Source organism: Marmota marmota, unplaced genomic scaffold (genome assembly GCF_001458135.2).
Source record: "Marmota marmota marmota unplaced genomic scaffold, marMar, whole genome shotgun sequence".
NCBI classification, from domain to species: domain Eukaryota; kingdom Metazoa; phylum Chordata; class Mammalia; order Rodentia; family Sciuridae; genus Marmota; species Marmota marmota.
The window spans coordinates 20,719,993-20,737,109 of NW_025999982.1; the positions used below are offsets into that span (position 1 = coordinate 20,719,993).

The 17,117-nt window shown below is 36.2% G+C and overlaps 1 protein-coding gene across 7 annotated transcripts in view; it reads left to right on the top strand.

Moving 5' to 3' along the window:
• Window positions 1–17,117, top strand: part of LOC107143675 (muscular LMNA interacting protein) — a 251,194-nt gene that overhangs the window by 3,020 nt on the left and 231,057 nt on the right. For 2 of the 7 annotated variants that reach the window (XM_048805489.1, XM_048805499.1), the window contains exon 2: window positions 13,211–13,237. The exons of the other annotated variants lie outside the window; for them this stretch is intronic. In XM_048805489.1, coding sequence (XP_048661446.1) covers window positions 13,211–13,237 — 27 coding nt within the window. The remainder of the gene's footprint in view (window positions 1–13,210; window positions 13,238–17,117) is intronic. 7 annotated transcript variants of the gene reach the window in all.

The window sequence follows — 17,117 nt, forward strand, 5'->3', positions numbered from 1 at the left end:
AACGACTTGTGTAGATCAATACAGCAGGAGTGGGAGCCGTTTATTGTAGGACTGGAGCGGTATATATACATTCCACACAGCTTATCTTAATTAACATAAACTCGATACAGCAGTCAACCAATAAGGAATCTCCATACTTAATGGCTCGCTTGCGTTACTTCACAAACCACTCCCTCTGGCAAAATGCCAGGCGCCATCCTGACTTGTTTACAGACCTTAACATTGAATGTCTTTGTCATTGATTCTGCAAAATCAGATTACACAGAAGCTAATTTTTGTGGGATGTGGTAGGGTGTGAAGGGAGGGAGCTATTTTGTAACAATATATTTTAGCTTGGTTAGTTCCACAATAAAGGGGCGGGCCTTGGGCTGAATGATCTTGTTTTTCTTATATACTTTCCAAATAGTGTTCCTAGTAACTCTGCTTTTCCATATGGCTCCATGGTTCTGCTCCATGCTCAAGAACGTTCAATAAACGTTGTGTAGGTAATGCACCATATTGTATACTTCCTTTTGGAGACTCACATTGTATTTTAATATACTGAAGGCTCTGAGATGCTTTGGAGGTTAATCTAGTGTTTCTTAAACTCACTTACCATAGTACTGCATCTTTTTAATTTTGGGAGAGGGGCGGGTACTGGGAATTAAACTCAGGGTCTCACATATGCTAGTCAAGCAAGCACTCTACCACTATACACCCCTAGCCCTTTTTAAGTTTTATTTTGAGACAGAGTCTCACTAAACTTCTCAGGCTGACCTTGAACCTGAGATCTTCTTGCCTCAGCCTCCCAAGTACCTGGGATTACAGGCACTATGCCCGGCCCAACATAATGCATCTTAATATGTGTAAAATGATGGTGAATATTCTTTCTTATTTTTATTTTTATTTTGTGCAGTACTGGGAATGATGGTGAATATTCTGAGGAATTAGTGTTCTCTGGAACATAATTTAAGAAATTATGTATAAGCATATGGATTAATAATTTGGTTTTATTTATGAGTTGCATTTTCAGGAAAATGATACATACAGAAATAAATTCAAGCTAAGTGTTATTTATTTCTAACATGAAATAACTTTTGAAATTGTTTTAAAAATAAAACAATTTTTTGGGGGGGGTTCAATGGCCATAGTCTCACTGGGGGGCACTTCCTGCCCAGGAGAATCCAATCCACCCTAAATTTTAAAATCTCAAATAATTAGTGAATAATAAAACACAAATACTCAGAAATATATTTACAAAAGAGGAATCCCCTGATAGATCTAGTCCACATGGGTTCTGGAACTAGTCAAAGACAAAATAGCCCTGGTGGTTTATTTAAGGGGGCACATCAAAGGCAGGGATAAGGTTTCAAGGGATAAGTCTCGGCTTCTTGATGTCTTGCAGTCAGCAGGTTGATTGACATCTTAGCAGGTCACACCCATCTCAGGTGCTGTGTGGGATGTTTGGCAGAGCTTGAGAGGGAAGTTCACCTACATCAGATGATCAATCTCTGTAGGGGTGCCATGGGAGTTTCCCATTGCCAGACTTATCCCTACATGAGGCTACTATGCACAACAGTCCACACATAGCCCTTTGTGGGCTCATGACAAGTACTAATTTGCATTTTAGTATTTTTTTTTCAAGCAGTAAGCCACATCCCCAGCCCTATTTTGTATTTGATTTAGAGACAGGGTCCCACTGAGTTGCTTAGCGCTAGCTTTTGCTGAGGCTGGCTTTGAACTTGATCCTCCTGTCTCAGCCTCTTGAGCTGTGGAGATTACAGTGACATGTCACCGCACTTGGCTAGTATGTTTTAATAAATAAGAAAAACTACTGATAAAATCTTGATTACTCCCTATGTTATTAAATATATCAACAAAGAATTTCATTTACATTTATTTTAACTGAAATATCATAATGAAAAAAAAAACTATTCATGTATTAATACAGCAAAAATAGTCCTGTCCTAGGTCATTCTGACATAATAATGGATTCTCTAAGAGATGATAGGAACAAACAGATCTCACGAATAAATCTAATAATTTCTACTTTATTAATATCATATGTCTCAAGAGACAATTTCGTTGTCCCAAGCAGTGAATGTTCAGTAATATCACAAAAATAATAACAAGAAAAGTATGTGCTTCAACTCATTTTATGATGAAACTTGTTAGAAGATGATCAAGACAGTATTTAATTTCTGAATGTTACATATATTGTTTCTTTGCACAAAAGTAACTCTGTAGGAAAGGAAATATATCATCTGATAATTAGGATTCTAATAGGATGTATTTGATTTAAAAGGCTGAAAAAATATTTAAAATAGTGTGATTTTTACCTTTTATATTTAAAATATTTTGAGTTCTCTTGAGTTTAAAGATGAAAGACTTGGTTACTGCTATGTAAATATAATTATGTCCTCAAAAATGAAAATATTTCTCAACTTCAGAAAATAGGGCTTGTCCTGCTTATTTTTTACTGAAATTAAAAGAAAAGAAATAGAAATAATGGTGGGTAAAATGTAAAAATATAAAGAACTATGTATATAATAAATTCTGTGGTAATTTATTAAAGTGTAGCTCTTTAATAATATTAAATTCATAGTTCCATTAATACAAATGAAATTATTTTCTAATAAGAAATCTATTCAAAAATAAGAAAGCACAGAATTAGTGCTTTGGCTATAATTCCTGATGTAATTATCTGATGACGATTTGTGATTTTGGGGGGACTACCTTTGAGATATGCAAAGTGCCTAGTAGGTAGAACTGTCCTCAAGTAAACCAACAAAAATTGACTTTCAAATTATTTTAGTCAGCTTTTTTACCACTGTGACTAAAGGACCCGACCAGAACAACTGTCAGGGAGGAAAGGTTTATTTGGGGGCTCACGGTTTCAAAAGTCTCAATCCATAGATAGCAGGCTCCATTCCTTGGGGCTCCAAGTAAGACAGGAGCAAAATGGCAGGAGAGTATAGCAGAGGGAAGCACCTTATGTGGTGATCAGAGAGCAGAGAGAGACTCCAGTAGCCAGATGCAAATATATACCAAAGTCATGCCCCAATTCCCCCTCCTCCAGCCACACCCTACCACTTCAGTTATTACTCAGTTAATCCCTATAAGGGATTAAATTGTTGACTGAGTTAAGACTCTTAAGACCCAATCATTTCTCCTCTGGACCTTCTTGCATTGTCTCACATGTGAGTTTTTGGGGGACACGTCACATCCAAATCATGACACAAGTCAATGCACATTTCTGAATACTTATTTCAAAAATGAGAGCATAAAAAGGACTGCAGTAGAAACACAAGTGATAAAGTCCTATTCCTCAAGGTGATTATTATATTTTTGTTATTTTTAAGCAGATTACAAAATAATGATGTTTTAGGAATTTGGAAATATTCTAAGTGTGCAAAACACAGATGTCCCAATTCCTCACATAGACTTTTAGTAGCAAGTCTATAATTACTTATTGGAATGTCTTAATGATGGAAACATTTGCAAAGCATTGTATTCAGTAATGTATTTTATTCTGTCACAATACCTATTTGCTTTTTTTCTCTTTTTGTATCTAACTATAACTAGATTAATTAGTAACAGACACTCAGCAGTCCCTAACATAGCTAAAAAAAAAAAAAAGTTTATACTGTTGGTATTTCTAGTTTACTTGGATGTAATTTTCAATATGGCTTGAACATTGTTTCTGATCTATTCAACATTCCTCACAAGGTAACTTCGAATAATGACAAGTGATAAATTTATATTTAGCTATGTAAGGGGCCAATCTCTGAAGGTAAGGCACTGGGTTTATATACTAGATCTATTTATCATTATTGTTAGCCCTGGATTCTTGAAAAGCTCATTTTGTTGATCAAATTGAAGAAAAGATGAAAATAAACAAATAATAACATTTCATTTTTTTTGGCGTTGGGTCTTATGTTTTTGAAAACAATTTTCATTTCTCTGCTATTTATAGTAAACCAATGACCCTTGCAATGCTCTAGACTTGACTGACATATTTGCCTTATATGAACATTCTGTCTGATATTTTCGATGGTAAGGATGTGAGTCAATTTATCCTCACACCTTAGCTTCCTTATGCTGTTAGCTCATGGTGGTAGTTTTTGGATGACACCACCATGGGGAATGGAGCATTCCTGCATCTTTAAGAAGGTGACTGCTAACTCTCTAACATGTTTGTATTGCCTACTCTGTGGTCCATACTTCCCCTTGGCACTTCTCCCAGGGTGGCCCATCCAACGATGGTATGTTTTGAATTTATTATCCATTTTTCTCCAAAGAGTGCAGAAACTCTATAATAAGTTGATGTCCAAAATGCTCCATGGAAATAATTATTTTCAAAAAACAGATGGGCAGTAATGAACCAAATTTCTTGGTAAGTTCCTCAATAAGTATCCTTCAACTGGAAGGCAAATGGAGAGATTTCAGAATTTCAAAATGAGGATTCTCTAAATTTCTGAACTCAGTGTCATTTCTGAATTTATAGTAATGATAGTGTTAATTTTACTTATCTCTACTTATTAATTTATTCTCATTTCTTGGAGAAATAAGAACTCTCTGAGAAGCCCATAAAGAGATTTTAGGATTGATCCCTTTGCATCAGGTACTGGAGAGTTTGCTAATTAAGATGATGCTATCCAAGGAACTGAGACATCCCTCATTCCTCATGAGCAATAAGAAAATTCTGGTTTTACTCCAGCTGAAGATGTACAGTTGCAATCAATTTGGCAGACTGAAGTGAAAAAACTCTCTAGTTGTTCTTTTGCACAAGAAATAATTTCACTCTAACCTCTTCCCAGCCTCCTCTTCATAGAGCCAGTAACAAATAAATTTTTAAAAATTCTTGCAGAATTTATAGCATTGAATTACAAACAAAACAAAACAAAAATAATGGAGAGAAGAGGCAGTGTGTCAGGATGATAGTGGACCATGGGCATAATTTTCAAATAAGACGATACTATTAAAAAAGACAAATGAAGGTAGGTGCATTTGTGCAGGTGTTCTGAATTCTGTCCTGATTTATCTTTAACAGTCTAAATGAAGAACCTGTTGCCTTTGGGTTGCATGTATGTTGCTGGGGGATGAGGACTTTGTGCCAGCTGGGCCAGTGAGAAACGTTGAATTTGAGTCCTGGAGATCAGTATTAGGGAAAGTTGTATTTGTGTCGCCTTTGGCAAGTCACTTAGACTGGTTTCCTTATCTACAAAGTGAGGGGTTATATTGGATTTTCAAAGAATGGTGTGCTCTCCAGCACTTTTTAAGTATATGAAAAGTGTCCTCTGGCTGTGGATTTATTAAATCCTTTCCATACCAAATGTTGCCTGTTTATACAAACATTAGGAAGCTTAAAATAATCTATATTTTTATATCATCACTAACTAAATATAACACAGATATCATTATTAAATAAAACCCTCTTCTTAGTCAATATAGAAAGTTCACAGTTCACTACTCATAGCTGAATTGCATATTTTTTCTGTTTTCACTGGGAAACAACAAAGATTCAGGAATTAAATCATGAGTGAAAATTGTGTGGTAGATGAAGAAGTAGCAATTAAGTGCTTTCATGTCAGTATAAAAATAGCAAAATATAGCATTCTATTTTCTCATAGTGTTCATAAAATAAAGCTGATGCAGTGTTTTTATCAGGAATAAAATTTAGAACATATAAGATCTGTGTTTTAACTGTCACTGCTAAAATGGCTTATGTCTTATCTCCATTCCCTTTTGTCACTCTTACCACTCTCTGCAATGCACCTGACACAGATCTTTTAGTCCCTTTGTGACTTTAATTTTAGCCCCTCTGCATTGCCGAAGGTTGAGGAAAAAGTGGATGCACAGGAATGGCAAAACCCTAATCACCATTTTCGTATTGTTTCTTCTTCTTAAAAAAAAAAAGAAAAGAAAGAAAGAAAAAGAACAAGGGCTATAACTATTAGAATCCAGGAAGGGGAGCTGGGAGTGGAGAAGTGAAACTGATAAGGATCCAGATTTCTACTTTATGGTTCAAATCAAGTTCTTGAAGCCATCCAGCCCTTTGAAAACCCCTGCTAATTAAAGCTGTGTCTGCTGATAATGTAAGTCTGAGATGCAGTGTTTGAATGGATCTTTTGATTCAGCTCTGTGTGATGGTGAATAACAGAAGGGAGATGGATGTGTTGCAGGCTTTAACCGAGCTGTGCTTTCACCGTGACAATTGTAACACACTGTACTTGTGGCGACATATTTTTTAGGTTCTCATTGTGGGGATTGCAATTACATATCTAGTTATTCGGTCCCAAGTATGGCTCCCCTAAGGGTATGATGGATAGAATGTCACATTAGTGACGGAAGTGCATTAGAGTAATTTTTGCTACATGACCTTCATAAAAATAAGGTGATTTTTGAAAAAAAAATATAGAGGATATTTTGTGGTTTAATTGCTGTCTTTAGCCATTATTTGTAACCTAAACATTTCTCAAGGGTCCTTTATCAATTTTCTTCTCTGTTAATGGGCATCTCCTTGTCTGTATAGCCCCTAGGGAAGATGTCATCCCCAACTTGTTCTCCAAAATAGGCCTTGTACTCTTGTAGATGTCTGAGTGTGGCAATTCAGAGACCACCTCATGATTTTAAATACAAACTGGATAGCATTCATCTTAGATGCGAGAGCCTGTAGAATTGCTTTCTCAAACCTGTTATAATTTCTCTGGGGATGACATGTCATAGTGGGAGGCAGGAGGAAGAAAATGTCAGCGTGAATGAATGAGCTTATCACCTAGAGGGGGATGTTCTTTTATAATGTGGGAAGGAAACAAAGGAAATGAAAACTTTTCCCATTCTATTTTGGTTTTCTAGTTGAGCTCAGCTTTCAGGAATTCCTGCATGTTTTGCTGTACTTCTGCTTCTCATCCATGGTTGCATTCATTCATCACTTGGCTGGGGAGTCCTCTGCATGCAGGATGTTACTCCCTGGCTGCTGCTGATCTTTGCATGGGGTGGGGAAGAAGGAAAACTAGTTGGTCTTATACCTTCAGATAATCCCCTTCTTCTTGGTCCTATTTCATAGTGAAGACTTTATAGAATTACCTTCCTTGAGTCTGGCACTGTCTGGGGTTTAGAAAGGTCTTTTTTTTTTTTTCAGGGCCTCTTCTGAAGGGTTATGGAAAATAATATTTCTATAAGACAGCCCCCCAGGAAAAATGGAAAGATAGTGTGGCTCTGGAGGAGGGAGGAAAATTAGCCAAATATTAAACCTCTCCCAGTAAATCCTTTTCCAGGAACAATGGGCCCTGAAGGAAGGAGGCAGATACAGAAACGCAGGGCCCTGGACTTTTACCCTTTCTCTTTGCCAATGAGTCCTGGAAGGAGAAAAGCAAATGGTGAAGCGCTGGGTAACAATGGGTCTGAGGAAGAAGATAAGCAGCGAACACCAGTGACTTTTCCCAGTGACAATGAATTTCAAAGAAGTTGAACTTTTTTCCTGACTGTCCAAACCAATACATCTGCATATTCCAATGACTGAACCACCCTCATTGTAAACCGTAAAAGTCCAACCCCTTCCGTAACTGCAGGCCATTTTCATACCCAGAAAATGGCCCTTCCAGTGCCTGATTGATGGACTCTGCTGTGGAATAAAGGAGAGCTTGCTGATCTGTTTGAGGTCTGCTTCCATCCAGTTATTTGTGTTTCCGTAATAGTGCCAAAGCTGTGTTGGTTATTTTTGCTTACACCTTTCCTGGTGGCTTGGCTTCATCTGGCAATGCATCTCCATTTCCTCTTCATCTTCCAGGTATTTGCAGTGTGCTGTTTCATAACAGTTCTCCTGCCTTGCCAGACTTCTTATTGCTACAGGTGTATTGTTTTAAATTCCTTTCCTCTCACTTTAATTAGAGGCAAAAGCAGGATATGGGAGAAAGGTCCATCAGCATCTTGAACCAGAAGCCCCTTAATTTATTTTTAAAGTCTCCTCCCAATGATTTGATTGTGTTGAAAATGTCTTTTCAGTAGGTGATGGATGTTGAGGAATAATATCCTTCTCCTTCATTAGAGATGCTTGTATCCCCCAAATTGGTATGTGGAAACTTAATTGTCTGTGTGCTAGTAATAAGGGCTGAGGCCTTTAGAGATGATGAAGTTGTAAGGGTGGAGTCCTAGTGGATGGGATTTAGAACTCTTAAAAAGGGTTAGAGGGAATGGGTTATTCTTTTGTTCTTCTGCTGTGCGTGGACTCAGCAATCATCCCTTCCACTGTGTGAGGAAGCCTAGAAGTCACTGTGTATGAGACGTGGGTTTTCACTAGACATCAAACATATCAGTGCCTTGATATTAGACTCTTAACCTCCAGAACTGTGAGAAAATAAATTTCTGTTCTTACAAAGTACCCAGCCTCAGATGTTTTGTTATAGCAGCACAAATGGACCATGATAAGAGAAATGGCACCATGTGAAAGCATTGTATATGCTATGTCATATGACATGCCCAAAATATTTTGCTCATTTAACTAAAATTATGCCATCTATAGAGGTTTGAAAATTGCAGCTTATATATATGGCAGTTATATCATAGTGATGACTTTTTTGTGCCATAGTAATTTTGGTGGTTCAAATGCAAGGACTCTAGGGTCAAGATTCAAATTTAGACTCTTAATATGCTGAACACAAATGAGCTGCAATTTTTTTTTATCTGCAAAATGAGATAGGTCTTGCTTCACGGGGCTGTCACATAGATTAAATATGAGGAAATATTTGAAAACTGCCTGCACCTACTAAGTACTCAATAAGTTATAGACATTAGGAAAATGAGAATCACAGTGACCAACAGATTACTTCTTGTGTCTAGAGAAGCCCTGAACTTATGACTGGGGATTTTTCTCTTCAGTCAGAACTTCTGTGATTTCACACTCTCAGAGCAGAAACTATGCTTACATTCCCACTAGGAAATGTGCTGTCATTTAAACATTATTAAGTTTTGATTTTTTTTCTCTGTCCTGTAAAGAGTGACAAGTGCTTAAAACAAGTTGCCTGTTCCTAATGACATTAGAGACCAGTGTCAGTGGAGACTAATCATATGGATGCAAGTACTATACAAGTAAGAATAAATGGATACATTGTGAATGTGTAAATAATTAAGACCATACCTAATGTAGTTCATAAAATTAATTTTAAAAGCACTGAAGCTGCAAGACTTACCAAGTGGGATATTTGTAGGAGGGAAAGAATAAAGGTATGCAGGAGGAGAGTTTGGGAAGCATCTTAGTATGTGTGTGTGTGTGTGTGTGTGTGTGTGTAGAATGTTCAAAAGAAGGACATAAATACAGTAAATAGCACTGTCTGATTCAAAGACATTTTAAATCCTGAAACTATTTGGTTCAGAGTATCCTAATTTATGTTTCTTACCTTCCTCTGGCATTTTCCTTCCTTGTACAAAAGATATTTTCTTAGCAAAGCAACATTTCTAATATTTTTTATTTAAGACATTTTCTATAAAATATTTAATCTCATATACCAAGGACCACAATGATTTAAGTTGGTACAACTTTTCTGGGGCATAATATATATTGAGATCCATCTATTGGACTCTATACCTCCTGGCCAGGTAATTTTACTTTAGTGATCCATTTGAAGTAAAGAAACATAAACATATTTAGTTATAATGCTGCTTGTTGCAATAATGTTTGTAAAATAAAATTAATGAACATAGTAGAAAAATTACCTATGATGACATTGTATAAGAAAATTTAAAGGTATTGGGGTGGTAGACAATACATTCCTTTCCCTCCACAAAGTACCAATGTTATGCAAAGTGGAAAGTCCTTTTATAATCATCTACCTTGGCAGAACATGAACATGTAAATCAGTGAAGTATTTGTGTAGCACAACTTGATCTGCTCAACCATAGAATTTTAATAGCCTAAATAAAGACAACAATATTGTGAGATGAATTTTGTTTTTCAGTTTTACTAAAATTTCAAATAGCTCAGAATAATAATAATAATAATAATAATTATTATTATTATTTGGTAAAGATCTCACATTTTTTGGATCCTACTAACTGGATGAGATTGTGTCAGAGAGGAATGCAAGGCCCCTGATACTTGATGCTATATTCTTCATCTGACAACAGGTTGATGAAAACCTTTAGTGTCCATTATTCTGCCCACGTGGTCCTGGCCACCAGCAGAATACCAGCTCCTCAAGGCCAGGAACTTTTTGTTTTGGGCACTTTGTAAGCCTGATATATGGAAAGTAGTACTCTTGAAGCCCTGACTGAACCGCACAGATATGGCTTTATTTATTTATTTATGATACCGAATATTGAATTCAGCCTCTCACACAGCTAGGCAAGTGCTCCACCAAGTGCTTGACCCCCAGTTCAGACGTGATGTTTATGGGTCTGAGTGTGTGTGCACACATGTATGTACTGTATCTTCTTTGATTTGATAAGTGTCAGAGATCCCAAACCAAGATCTAAATTGAATTCCCCTTAGAATTGAGACATGTCTGCAGAGTTGGTAGTTTGACATTGTCAATGGATTGTTTTCAAGGGACACTGAGGGTCAGACTCTCAGGAGGAAAGAAGACAGGTGGGATACTTAAGGTTTTTGTTCATGGAAAATAATTGGTTGTCCCCTCCTTTCTGATTGACCTCCAACTCAACCTCTTCACTCATGATTGTGAGTAAAGATTGTTTCTGTAAAACCTTCACATGATATGAAGGGCACTAAACGTCAGCATGTGTGGTGTGGGCAGCTTGGCAGATGTGCTACTGTCCTGACATAGCTCTGGATATGCTGTGTGACAGGCCATTGGTAGTCATCTGTGGCACTGGTGTCACAATTGTAGATTTTGGCATTAGCAATAACATCACCAGAGTATGACAGTGAGCTAGAGTGTGGCAGTATGAAAATGGCAGACTCTACCAGTTAGCCAATGTGCTAGACACAGAGCAATGGAAGAGGTACAAAGTGGGTAAAAGTCTAGCCACAGAGATATTATTTTAAATACTATTTATGATGGTTACTTATTTTTTCCCCAAGAACAACCCTCTATAATCCAGTAGTACATTATATTTAATAATCCATTTTGAGAATTAAGTAATACAAAAAAAGGCTGTAAGTATTAAGTAGTTTCAGATATGTGGAAATTCTTTACCACTGGTAGTTATGATTACTGAGATGCTTATGAAATCAGTAAAATCCAAGTTGTCCTTTGAGGGTCTATACTTATTTTGGAGGAGTTCTCAGAGTAGATTATTCTCTATCCCACTCTGCAATGACAACTACACAGTGTGAGTGAGGTGAGCAGAGTACTTCAAGGTATCTGGAATTTTTATGCGTTTGTTAAGTATTTATTTAATAATACTTGGGAAGTAAAAGGAATGGTGTCCCTTTTTTTGGGGTCCCCCTTGTATTTAAAATCTCAGGCAAGAGTTTTAGATTGATATCTTTCAATAATCACAGGAAGGAATGAGCTTATCATTCTGAAGGTAGCAGGCATATCATCATTTTTCTTATCACTCTGTTTTTATTGATGTTTTCACCATTAAAAATAGAACAACTATGGATGTTTTAATCATCTGTAAATATTCCAGGACATCTTTCTTACAAGTCATTTTTAATTGAATTTTTGAGTTTAATTTTTAATTGAATTAATGTATCAATATTAAAAAATAAAGCCCTATTGATTGATAACCTAAGGTAACCTCAGTAATTTTTCCCAGATTATAATGATATTGATAACAGACAGAGCACATCCATGTTTCCAGAAGCACATGAAGCACTTAACTTGCCATCTTCATCCCAACTCTGGGAGGGAGATAATATTCCCATTTTACAGTTGAAGAAACTAAGTCAGATGGGTTTCTCAGGACCCATAGCAAGTCAATGGAGGAGCTTGGTCTCAGGGAAGCTTAAGTGGAGATTCGCTCTCCCAACCAGAAGCTATACTCTTTTCATGACAGACTCAGGACCTTGCCCTTCCATAGCCACTGTGTGGTGATTTCTTGTTTCCCTCAGAGCAAACATGTACTTTGAGTTTACTCTGATGTATAATAACCAAATTATTAAGGATAATATTTACCTTGGGTGGCCTTTATTATTCTTTGTTTTTTAAAAATTAAACTAACATTTAAGCATCATAAACTATAACAAAATACCACCAATACAGAATCTAAGTAATAGTACTTTAACAACCCCCTAAATTCAGTTATAAGTTGAACCAATTTCCCTCTAAATAAGGAAATATATTTGGACAACGTTTTAAATTTCACTAGAAATACAGATAGGTGGTAACTTTTACATCACTTGTAATGAGTTGTCTTTTTAGCAAGATTGGAGCCAATGTTTTCCAAATGGAGGGTTTGTGATATTTCACAAGTCTGAACTTTTTATAGGAACTTATATTGAAATTATTTATCTTGTTTTATGACCATTCCCCTATGTTACTATTGGTAGTCTTTTATAAGTATCAGAGTTCTTCATATGATAAGCAGATTTATTTATTTAACCGGGTGACCATGTAATTTATTATCCAACAGGGACACCTTTGGATGTGAAAGGGGAGACCATTGGTAAATGCTAGGATAGCTGGCATAAACCAGGGCAGACCAGGAGAAGCCAGAGAACAATGCACCCAATATCTAATCTACTCATAGATGGAAACCAGGAATCAGTGATTCCAGGGATCATGGTTTGTAGACTCTAGAAATTGGAAGAACTCTATGAAAGATGTATGACTTTTGTTCCTGTTTTTAGCAAAAAGGATGGAGAACACTAAAAGGGCAATTTCAGCCTACTTTCTGACATTCTTTTTTATGAGGCTAAACTTATCTTTCCTTTGAGGTTTTTTTTTTTTTTTTTTTTTTAATGTGTCTTTGTCAGTTTGGTCTGCCATAACATAATACTATAGGCTAGGAGGGCATATACATAACAGATGTGTATTTCTCCCAGTGCTGGAGGCTGGCAGTCTGAGATTAGGGTACCAGCATGGTCAGAGTCTGGTGAGGTGTAAGGGCCTTCTTCTGAGTTACAGATTGCCAAATTTTCATTGTGAGAGAATTCTTTGGAGTCCCTTTTGTAAGGGGGCACTAGCTGTATTCACATGGGCTGTACCATCATGACTAACCACTTTTTCCTAATGCCATCACATTGGAGGTTAGGATTTTAATATGAGTTTTGGGGGATACACAAACATTCAGTATGTAACCTCATGCTGTTTTTTTTTTATTACAGAAAGAAGAATTACATCAAAGCTATAAGGTCAGTAGTATAGCCAGTGCCCTTGACCATGAGGAGAGAAGAGAAACTCAGTCTAGTCTTTCTAAATGTTGGTTTATTTTGCTTGTTAAGTGAGACTATAGGGAAAGAAAGATAAGGGCTATGGATGAGTAGCTGATGTTTTATCAGCTTCCCCATGGAAAGAACATTGTATTATTTTGTTCAAAGATGTGGAAGTATTACGTAAAAAGGTATAAATGGTATTCTGTTTTCTTCCTATTGTCATAAATTTTATCATAAGGTTACCAGGGAACATCAGCTGTTCTTATCCTTGGCCTTCCATTGTGGTTGTTCACTGAGTCTGCAGGGTGCTATTGTAGGAAGAACCAAGCAGCCTTGGAGGCCAGCTTACCTAAGGCTGAGGCAAGTTGCTTAGCCTCCCTGCGTCTTAATTTTGCTTATCATTGACAGAAAAATATTGAACTGGTTTTAATTAATGCCATCTTATAACCTCCTGGAAAGGTAGAACTTACATTCTAGAAAGTTCCGACGTTCTGACTTTCAGGCCTAGATGTCATATTTCATGTACAGAAAGAGACAAATCCAAAATAATTCTTTTTTTTTCTTTTAAATCATGGGGAATAACTCTTATACTGGGCATAATGAATTATTCAAGTATCTTTGAAAACATATATCTGCCTGTAGTAAGATAGTCACGTTCTTGAGGCCCTGAATTTGAATTTTATAAGAAAGGACAATACAGACGAATTGAACAAAGATTTAAAAAAAAATTAAAGGAATAATTTGTTAATTAAAAAAAATTTCCAGCTACTTTCTCAAATATTTGCAGTGGCTTAGCACTGTGTACCTAGAGATGAAAGAATTACATAGTGGTGAATCACACTGCTTTGAGAGTTGTGTGCAGTTCCTGGCTTTGACCATTCCCTGGCCATGTAACTAGGGAGTTTATTGATTCTCTACACATTAGAATCATTGTATATGAAATGAACATAATTATAGTCCTCATAGCAAAGGAATATTGTGAGAAGTAATGTATTTAAACATCTTCACAGTTTATTTCTCTGTAATTCTGGTTGGTCAGCAAAATTTAAATGGACAAATATTGGGCTAATTGAATATTGAGCTTATCTTTATAGGGTGGTCTAAATTATAAGTAGACCAAATATATTGAATTAACTTAGTAAAAATCAATTTTTTCTTTCAAACAGTAGCTTTGGAATGGGGCGGAAGGGAAGTGGGGTCTTGAATATATTTTACTCAGTAAAAAGTGAAAATTAATTCTTTGTTATGGGTATGTTGGAGATAGGGGATAAACATATATGACTTCCTGGGAATTTAGGAAAAATGCCAGGAATTAAAAAGTGTTGCTTTAACGTTACCCCTTGAGAGGCAAAGAATATAGTAAATGCTTGTAATACTCATAACTCTTGTCCTTGGTTGATTTGAGAGTGTGAATAATCGATGAATTTGGAAGGTCAGAAAGCGATCTGTAATAGGCTGATTTTTTTCCCATGTCAGTTGAAATTTTGGTCTTTGATAATTCTGTGTATGCTCTGTAAAGCATTGGTGATAATATCCATAATATTTCTATGATCCTAAAAAACCAGGGGCATGACATATAACTGTAACTTTATATGCAGTGATTCCTGATTTGGTATCTGTAATCTTGCCAATAATCATCCATGACTGGATTAACTCTATAACCCAGGGTGATTAAGTGGCTCTGTATAGAGGATTTCTTCTCAAAAGAATGTTTGCAGGACAGTAAAACTGAGTGGATACTTCTCTTTCTATTTCTGGTTGTGGTGGTGGTGGTGGGGGTGGTAGTGGTGGTGGTGGTGGTGTTTGTGTGTGTGTGTGTGTGTGTGTGTGAGAGAGAGAGAGAGAGAGAGAGAGAGAGAGATCTAAATATAGTGAAAGAGGCCTTGATAAGTGCCCTCCAATAATAATATTGTCCTCCATTATGATTTTAGTTAAAGCATTGTTATTGTGAAGTGGAGATGTCTATCAAAAAAGGAGGGGTAAGCCTGGTGTGGAGGTGCATGCCTATAATCCCAGTGACTTGTGAGGCTGAATGAAGTAGGAGAATCACTTGAGCACAAGAGTTTGAGACTAGTCCACAGCATAGCAAAACCCAGTCTCAACAAAACAAAACAAAACAAACAAGAAACAAAAACTTTTGAGAAGTGTTGGTAAATTTGCAGATGTTTACCAAATTTGTTAAGAAAGCACCAATCATTGGCCTAGGGCTACATGGTAGTAGCAGAAAGATTGCTCTGAAAAAGAGAATGGTGGTCTTCACAGGGGAGGATTGTGGCTAATGGTCCAAAAAAAAAAAAAAAAGTCATCAGTGTTGAACAATAAAACATCATGTTGGCTTCAGAGGCTAAGCTCAAATCCCTGTTCTGATGCCTTCCAGCTGTGAAGATGTCTTTGACAACTTTTCTTCGGTGAACCTCAGTTTTGTTATTGTGTTGTAACCTCAGTGTTGTTATTAATATCTACTAACAATATTTTTGTGACTTGAGAGTAGGTAATGAAACCACTTAGATGAACGCATGTGGGGTCCAATCACCTCACTCTCCAGTTTTCTAGAGATCTACCAAGGGTCTCTGGCAACTCAGCAGTGGATGTTGGACCTCTCATCTGAGTCCAGTCTAAATGGAAATTATCAGTTTCATGGTAGGAGTTTCTCTTCTTTATATTCAGAAGACCTGAAACTCCTGGAAAAGGATCATTTAAGGCAATGAAAGCAAATCTCAGAAGCACCTCATTTATTCACGGCATTGTCTAGAAGACTGAATGCCAAAAATTATTTGTGGATTAGTGTGTCTCTGGACAAGGTTTTACTCAATCTAGAGTAAATAAGCAAAATAAGAACAATGTAAATTTTTTTCATAACAATAATTTATGTTCCTTCAATTTATTTAGGGATTTTTTTTGAGATTCCATGCTTCTTCAATTATTTGGCTTTAAAGTTTCCTGTATATTTATGAAATTGTGATGATTCCTTAAAAAAGCTGATCCATGAAGTAAAAAAGCCTAAAAACCTACTGTTTTTGACATTTTGGTCAAATTTGTAGGCCTCAAAAGATCTGATGAACTTTTTGTGTGTGTCTTTACCAAATGGACTTTTTTGCATATATCAGATCTCATTTTGTTTTGTTTCTTTTAGAATCTAATCTACTTATCTTGCAAATGAATCAGTTTTTATTATATGGAAAAAACTCAAAATATTTTTCTATTTTATCATTCTTGTCACCTGTGAAAGTAAGCCCATTTATTTTTCACATGAGAAAATTAGGTTTAAAACTAACAAAGATTTTTAACACATATGCAACCAGAGACCACAGCTCTGTCACATGTGTTAATAGAAATAGAGTTTACTGTGAGGAAATTTTCCTGTGGTTGGAGTAAAAGGCATGTGATAACCATAAAAATCTATAAAACTAATTTAAATAATTTCTTAACATTGATATCTTTCAGATCTTTGAACGGGAAAAGTTTCACTCAATGGTATGAACAAAACTGCATAAAATCTTTGGAAATTGGTATTTCCAGTAATTTTAGATAATGTGTGTAAAATGTTTAAATGGTTTAAGTTTAATTTTCATCTTGGTTTCCTGGGTAATTTGTTAGAGAAAGTGGAACTGTGTGATGACATTTTATGAACTTTAAATCATTCTCTTCTGAAAATCATGCTGGGAGCTGCCATTTAAAAACAAACAAACACAAGTAAAATGACTCAGGAGGAATAAATGTGTTGGATTTAAAATGGGTGAATGTTATTGAAGTGTATTAATGGCTAACACTGGTCTCAAAGCCAGAGCTCAGCTGTCTTTCAAAATGGAAGATACCATACACCTTGGCATGGGGCAATTGTAGGCAACTGTATATCTCA